Source organism: Antedon mediterranea, chromosome 8 (assembly GCF_964355755.1).
Source record: "Antedon mediterranea chromosome 8, ecAntMedi1.1, whole genome shotgun sequence".
NCBI classification, from domain to species: Eukaryota; Metazoa; Echinodermata; class Crinoidea; order Comatulida; family Antedonidae; genus Antedon; species Antedon mediterranea.
In genome coordinates, this window is record NC_092677.1 from 6,633,849 (window position 1) to 6,642,765 (window position 8,917).

Below are 8,917 nucleotides of genomic sequence, written 5' to 3' on the forward strand. Positions count from 1 at the left end.
CTAAACAAAATTAATTTAAAGCAAAAAATGATCAAATTGGCTGCCAGCCAATGTGTGTTTGGTTGAATTTAACCATTTATTTTGTCATTTAAGTAAAATTAATTAATCATTATTATCATCATTATTCAAGGTCTGATTTCATTATTCTTTATTTTTCATGTTTTTTAAATTTACATCTTTAAACATTTAATTGAAGCAAGGATGTTGTTAGATTGTCTTGATTGTAATAAATGATTATTGCCATGTTATTTTCTCAATTTGTTTTCATTTAATTATGTCAACTTTGTAGCGGGCGCTATTCATTTATTTATGAAAGCCGTTCTTTCTATTATATTATTAGTGAAGAAAAAGAAAAAAAAAACTTTCACTGTATTGAAATTAAACAGCGGGTTTCCACGGGAAGCGTTTACTCAACATCTGAATGGTGAATATCATTTTAATCAAATTAGTTGCAACATTGAGAAATCTCAAACTTATTTCGCCTTGCTTAATAGCATACTAATCAAAATCAAAATTAATTTACTTTTCTTTAAACTCGGTAATAAGAATATTTTACACACAATATCTGGCTATAATTGTGAGAAGATTACGTCGTTATATCCTCGTTATACAACGGCGCTTAGTGAAAACGAAAACAATATAATGGGATTGTGTTTAATGCAACTAAACTAAAGTAAAACTACTACACGTAGCCTATCTCTCTTGAACGTCCTGGTGCGTCACAAATCAAGGCGTGGATATAGGCCCCTAGTAATTGACGACACCACCATGTACCCAGTGTATTTCATTATTACATCTCCAAAAAAAATATATATTTGACAATATGTCAGAAAGGGAAAGTGAATTTCATGTCGGAACGATCAGGGACAAGATGGAAATAACGATATCCGAGTCGAATCATTGCTTTAAATGTCAAAATGCAATCCAAGACCGTTAAAACAAGATTATAACTCTTTATAATATTATGTTAATTATTTACATGAGTGTAACATAATGCTTAAATTGTTTAATTACGGTAATTGACTACGCAAAAAGAGCGAACCAACTAAAACAACGGTCATTGCTTGATTTCTTTAGAAGGTCTATCAATTAAGGGACTGATGACTCACTTCCATTTTTAAAAGTCATATTTAGAATTCAGGGCTGTTTGAGATGAGCAACCGAGAACTGAGTGCATAGTTTTACTTTAGTATATAACAATGTCGTACTTGCTCCTATTTCTTGTGAGTTCAGTGGTTTTAGTCGTAGATCAACGACTGGTAAATGGGCAGATGGGGGGTGGCCCTTCTGGCCCGGGCGCGGCGGGCCCACCGTCTTCAAAAACACGGATATTAATCCTAGGCGCTGGACCGTCTGGGCTCAAAGCAGCTCAAACTCTTGTAGATCAGGGTATGCATGATTTTTTAATCTTGGAAGGAGCTTCATATTATGGTGGCCGTGTGCGCGATATTCCGTTTGCTGGGGCTCAGGTTGAAGTCGGGGCAGATCGGGCTTTGCCGCTGGCGGAAGCGGTAGAAAGTGCGGCGATCGGACTTCTTCGAACGCATCGTCCAAATTGGGAATCGATGAATGTCGTAGATGCATCAGGACGTAATCTAAACCGAGCGGCACTTCCAGTCTGGACACAGGTATGCTAACTGTTCATAAATTATTTGTTTTAATTATTAATTTAATCATAATGTTTTATATTACACGGGCTTTTATTTAATATTAATAAAGTTCAATGTAATACTGTATAGCGCAAAATGTTGGGTTCCTAACAGTCAACAAAAATGAGAAAAATATGAAAATCAAAAAGGTAAATGTGTAATGATGAAAGTGAAAATTAAAAAGGTGGGTTTTGGAGAGTTGTTCAGCTTTCCTGACTGATTGAGTTAAGAAGGAAGTTGATAGTAGCAGACATGGAAAAGGCACGTTCCATACAACTTGAAGGTCGTGAATATAGGCCTTTAGTAAAACCTCCGATGATGACCTCAAAATACTTTTTTTTTCGGAGAAATGATACATATATTAAATATTGGAGCCATGTTAGGATGTAATGTACATCACTCTTTTCTCAACTGCCAACCAATTTAGCTGCTCCATTTCTGGTGTAATAATGCTGTCATGTTGGGATTTAAAGAATCAGTGGGCACGCTTGGCCTTAGTGATAGCAGTAGTTGCAAGCCCACAAAGGAGGTGATTGCACGAAGCTTGTCTGGATGAAACAAGTTCATTGACTAATGTTCCCGACGACTTTGCGTTCAGTTAAATGTCCAATCTTGCGGTTGAAATTCATTGCAGATTTGCACACTTTGTCCACAGGAGCAGACAAATTTAAGACAGAGTTAACTTAAGATTTCGAGGTGATGGTCTATGATCAAAGAGTTGCCAATGTTTACAGGTGTCCAATCTTCAGGTCTATGACGACATGTAAAATAAATCAATTTAGTCTTGGCATCATTCAGTATTCAAGTATGTTGTGTGTACAGTATGATTTCACCAATACCGAAGTTCCAAGCTTTCTCACACAGCCTCTTGCAATGTAAAACTGAGTGGTTGATTCAGCATAGACCATGCTGCATACCATAGAAGGTTCACGAAAGTGCGCGCATAACCAATTACGACTGAGAGGAGAGGACAACCCAAATGTGTTGCGTCACAGGCCTATTACGAGTACAGTAGGTAGGATTGGCCAACAAAAGTGCGCGCTTAACTCAATTAGGACTGAGGAGGGGACAACCCAAATGTGTTGCTTCACAGGCATATTTATTGGTAAATTGACAATGGTGATGATGTTAGGCAGTCTTATGTTTAGCGTGACAGGGCATATGGTGTTAATTCAGCTCCTGTAAGCATCTATAGTACTTGACATTTAGTACGTGTTAAATTAACTAGCTGTAGAATGTTTTTATATTGTTTCTTGGAAAGCACAGACAGTGATAAGCAGCATAGTTTCAATCGGCTGATATTAATGAATAACCATAGTTATGTATGTTGAATGACATAACTCTAGGTGGGATCTTCAGATAACATCCATGTTATCCTATGCTTTATCCATTGGTCAATTGTTTCTTTATAAATGCATTAATTGATTTTAATTGAACTAATTTAACGTGTAAATTCAGTTCAATTTATTTTATTATTTTACTGTATGTTCACAAAATAAATAACCTATGTAGATCTTATGCATACAGCACAATCAATTTATTTACAACGTAGAGTCTGCTATAAGAGAATACATTTACATTTACATACACAGGAAAAACTGTCGTGCTTCTCCGCATTTAGAAGTTGTTTACACTTTAAATTAATTCGCATGTACTCATAAAAAGTTGGAACGCCATGTTCGACAAACAGCATACACGTTACAGTTTATAGAAAAAAATGGTGCCGAAAGCATTATGATAAAAAAATACATTTAGAGATCTAATATTCAAACTCCACATTGTAGCACTTTTAACACTACAAACAATCGTTATGTTATAGGCCTAAATAAAATGTAGCATATTTCACTGTAGCATAATATGTCAGTGATCGATTCGTAGGCGGACTTCACACCTAAGAACAAGATCATCACCGGAAACAAATGGACAAGACAAGTCATGGCTTACTTGATACTCTGGAAATGGTACTGTAGTTAAAGTAAATCAGTATAGTTGTATATTATTTATATCACCCGAAAAAATAGTCAATATTTTACAGTTTTAGATACTCTACAGTATACATATCAAATATCAAAAACCTTTTTCATATATTTAATATAAACTTTTAATCTACCCATCGGGGTGAATAAACATCGCAAACTGTGAGCTCCTTCGACTCCAACCTTATTATCTTTTTTGTTATATTAATACCATAATATAATTAATTATTCAATGAATGATAGATGACAAATTGATTTATGTTATAATCGTATTTAAATGTTGTGAATGTCGTAAATTTTAATTAATTAACATAAATGTTCATCTTTCTGTTTCAAACAGTTTTGTTAATACTTTGATGATGATGAATTAAAGTAGATGATTGGCCCATGAAACTTACCGGGTTAATAACAAGCTGATAATCACAGACTCACAAAGACAGATAGGCCTACTATTTCTAAAGTAAACATAGGCCTATAGAATTTTCGACTTATTCAAAGTATTCAGTTATATATAAAATAATTACACAGATAAAATTGATCATGACTTAGGGATTTTAGTCTCTATTTAATTGGCAAAAAAGCGAAAGTTTTCGAAATTTTCTAACTGTATTATTTCCTCATCGCTAGAGTCTATGGTAATGTTGATGCAACGTCACTTCCGTTGACTAAAGCGATGTCCCCGAGGGTGAGTTTGTTAGGCAGAAAACCCTGGGTAGGAAGTGATGTCATAGTTTAGACTGAGGAGACCCCTGTAACGGAAAGGGCTTTCTTCAAATCTAAGGTATGGCTACCTGTAGAAAGTTTGTGAAAAAATGTTAATATTCCGAACAGATGCCCGGAAACTCTAAAATTATTGACAAATGATTTTTACCACTGACTTTATCAAACCAGTCAGCGGACTATCCCGGCTTGCGAATAATTATGCTAATCTACTTACTGTTTGAATCAGCATTAGTCATTCCATGTTGAATAAGTCATTCCAAACGTTGATGTCAAGTACCATACATAGGCCTATGTGGTTCTTGGTTAAACAACGATGAAGTATTTTTCTTTCATGCGCTTGGATGTATCCCTCCCATCTTTCTGTTTTGTCAATTTCTTTGTTTACCGTATTTCAAATTTTAACCTTATGACAACAAGTTACCATTGTCAACGTCATCTTAATTCTTTTAGGCAGGTCGTGCTGTTCGTAATGGGTTAAATGTAGCGGAGGAGTTGTGGGAATCCCACGACACGGATATGTCAGTCAGAGACGCCTACCGAACCATCGGGTGGCTACCAACGACTGCTCTAGAGAAGACGATTGAGTGGGCCTATAACGACTATTGGCTAGGAGATCGACCAAGTGTACGTTTGTTTGTATTACTACTATATTACTCAATATAATTAGCCACATATTAAAGTATAAATTGTTAACCCTCCTATTAAAAGTATAAATAAGCCAAGAAATATTAATTAGTTTTACCACATAAACATTAAGAATCTGTGTATTAATAAAAAATGTTTTATTATGATTCTATAGCCAGTAAATTTCTATCGCTAGAGTGTAATAATTGTCATTTATTTCCTCCTCAGTATGCATCGTTAATGTCACATGCGTTCGACACACCAGAGTGGGTGAAACGTGGACCGGGAGCCAGAAGGCCTGCTTACGTCACTGACCAGCGCGGTTTCAAACACTTCTTTGAAGCTAATATGCTCTTCCTGAAAAGCCCAACACATAAGTACGTTTTGACTATTTTTCTTTTTAGTGATGGATGCTAGTTGGAAAAAAATAATTATTTACAAAACAAACATTTGCTTTGATATACTAGTGGACTTTTTTTTAAAGAAAGACCATTATTCCTAAATATTTATTATAAGGTTACGCCAGTAATGCCTGATTTCTCACGTAATGTATTTTACAATTTTAATACCATCAGAGCAAAGATCCTTTTGAATAAAAACATCACCCAAATCAACAACAACGCTATGGACGTTCAAGTGACGTGTGCAGACGGCTCAGTATATACAGCCGATTATGCTATATCTACGTTCAGTGTTGGTGTTCTGCAAAACAACGTTGTAAAGTTTACTCCTGGATTGCCCGGATGGAAAGTGAGAGAGTACAACAGGTATACCATGGGAGCGCATACAAAGATTTTGATGCAGTTTCCTTCAAAATTCTGGGGTAATACGGAGTTCTTATTACGAGCAACTGACCGAAAAGGGCATTATCCATTCTTCACCGATCTTGGATCAAAAGGTAGGCTATGATATGACGACCACATATGACTGTGCCTCTATTTAGACATCATCTTGCCGTTTTGCTTACGAAAAAGTTTATCAAAAAAAATCAATTCTATCAACCTCATCCATCCAAGGTAGGCCTTTAAGCTTGGGTTCTAGTTCGAGCGAACGCATTTATTGTTAATTAATTGCGCCTACACCATCTTCTTGTGTTGTGCCGTAGTTTCCGAATCCAATCAAAATCCAAAGCGTGTTGGGACCGATCCCAAACGGTGTGGGATCGATAGACGCTTTAGCTTCTCTTGATGATTTTCTTAACAATTACAGTATTTATAAATATTATTAAATTATCTTCGTAGGCATTTACAGTCGTAATGTGCACGTTTTGATGGCAGAAGTAACAGGCGACGAAGCGAGGAGGATTGATCGTCAGCCGCGTTCGGTTATCAGAAACGAAATGATGGCCGTACTTCGTGGAATGTTTGGACCAAGAGTACCAGATCCTATTTCATTCCATGTAACAGACTGGAACTCTAACTCACTAACGATGGGAGCAAGATGCGTATTTGGCCCATCACTTAACAGCAAATGCTTTCAGAGGATTCAGTCAAAAGTAGGAAGGGTACTTTTTGCTGGCGAACATACAAGTCTGCGGTTCAGCTCTCACGTTCAAGGGGCTCTAGAAAGTGGTGCTCGTGAAGCAAGGAAGGCCGTAGACTGTCTCAACGGAGGAGCGTGCACTGAATGGGTCGAAGGTCATCAGTGTGCTTGTACCGGGAGTGCGCCTGCGTTTAGTACGAACTCGGCATCAAACTTACAATTAACCGGCGCTTTACTTTTTGCAACCATTATATTTGCATTTTTTAATTTCTGATTTGCCGAAATTCGATACACTTTTACTGTGCTTTATGGTAAAACTATAATTTAGTGGGTATAACTATGTCCATATAGATAAGCTATTATATATATATCGTCATCGGATTAGTTTATTTTGCTAAAAAATATATTAATTAAATGCTATGTGTTAATTTAAACATTTCCAATATTATGCAGACGTTCTCACAACTTTATTACCGATAGTTACACAAAAAAAAGTTTTATTTTGTAAGAAATATTGTTATACGCATCACTTGCGTCACCAGGTGCGAGTCCTAATTAGCATACTATGTTTCATTTGTGGAAATCGTTTTCATTTCAATAGATTCCTTTATAGTAACGTTTTCGTTTACTAACAAATGGCTTGAATTTGTACCAGTAACCATGTTTAGTACTTACTTAACTGGATTATATTACGTTATTATTACTTTTTCTTTTGACATTTTTTTGGAAATTGGAATTATTAGGCCTACACGTACACATAGTGGTAAGTTCATATTTATTTGTATACTAGTGTTTCAAAATAGCGTTCTGCATATATTCGTTCGACACGGTGTAAGTTAGCTTAACATTTCGTCTATCATAAATGTACCAGGTTTTTCTAGTAACTGTAATGTTACAAGGTCTGTACAGTGCATAAAGGTTAAGAGAACATCTATTTAGCTACAGAAACTAAAGTTTACGCCATACGGGGAGCTTTTAAGCACATAGTGCTTTGCCTCAACAAGTAAACCAATAGACTTGCCCCATGTCTGAAAACTACGAATATTTGAGCGTATTATACGTATGAAACGCCACATGTGTCAACATATTTATCTTTTTACTAATTTCGGTCTATAACCTAAAATCATGTAAGAAACAAGATAAATCTCTCGGTCAAAATTTCCCGGAAATAACAGAGGTTGCCTCTAACGCCACCAAACCTACGTATATTTTGTCACCTGAATCTAATGTAGAATTACAAATCGAGTGAGGAATTTACCAAAATCCCCGCATATCCACAACAACATGACGTACCTTGGTTGTCGCAAACCGAACGTTCCCTATAACCAACGGGTGATTTTCAACCTGCTTATCTTAAACAATTGACTAAAACTTAGCTAAGATTAAATATTACATTAATTATGCATTCTTGAATAAATAGATATTCAAGATTTAGTCTTGCTTACGTCTAATTTTGTGGAAAAAGAATGGCTGCTGTAATTTTTATTTAAATAAATGCTATTTTTTTTCAAAAGCTTTTGTGTTATTTTTGCGTATAAAGGAATGCTGACGGTTGTTGCAGATTTGTCCATATCTCCACCCCTCTTTCACCATTAGTAGGCCGGCTATATTATACCGTTAACGTGCATAATCAAAGGCGTTCCTGCTGCTGAGTCTCTAACCAGTTAGAGGCCTCATGGTAAAATGGCTAGTATATAGGCTTACTGATGATTGCGTGGATACTGCATTCGAAATAACTAACTTATTGAGGTTATAGAAAAAGTACTGCGTCTTACTGAAATACGGCATATAAAAAGCATTAACCCTAAGCCCATATCACATGCAAATAAGCGAATCGAAAATTCTCCTTATACTAATTTGTGGCAATGGATATCCTACAACGACGTAGTGCAAGTACGAGTGGTCCATCGCGTAGAGAGAAAACCAATAATGTGCAAGCAACATTTCGCCCGAGGGTATCTACCACTTTAATTTAGAGGTAGGCATACCCGCTTAATAAAGAGCACTGAACTCCACGATAATCTATTAATACGGTAGCGTGGCTATTTAATTTTTATTGGAACTTGTACCAAGAGCACTTCTGAAATAATAATGTTCAAATTGAAAATTATGCATTTTTATAGTAAATCGAAAAAATAAATAAAACTTTAGTTTGCAAATTTGAGCAAACTCATCCGAGTTTGGCAAGAAAAGTTGATAAACCACGTCAAGTTTTGAGAAGTTAGGCCAAACATGAATTCTTGGCAAACTATTTTGCCGAGGTTTTGTGAAAAGACAATCAATAGCCTGACAGTCATGTGGCAAAATAACAACCACCCTGAAAGTGACTGTAGACATACATACACTATATACTGGGCTTCATCATATATGGCTCTGTGTCTCAGGACGTTAAGCTTCGTAGGTAGGTTATCTAACAACGATTACAACATGTATTGAATACAACAATAGTTATAACCATCAGTG

General features: G+C 36.0%; 1 protein-coding gene across 1 annotated transcript; it reads left to right on the top strand.

Moving 5' to 3' along the window:
• Positions 1 to 1,151: 1,151 nt before the first annotated feature.
• LOC140057229 (uncharacterized) lies at positions 1,152 to 8,451 on the top strand. The gene is made up of 5 exons (XM_072102796.1): positions 1,152 to 1,628; positions 4,799 to 4,972; positions 5,201 to 5,349; positions 5,548 to 5,870; positions 6,214 to 8,451. Exons 1-5 carry the CDS (start codon positions 1,200 to 1,202, stop codon positions 6,726 to 6,728), a joined length of 1,590 nt encoding a protein of 529 aa, XP_071958897.1. The 5' UTR covers positions 1,152 to 1,199; the 3' UTR covers positions 6,729 to 8,451.
• Positions 8,452 to 8,917: the final 466 nt, after the last annotated feature.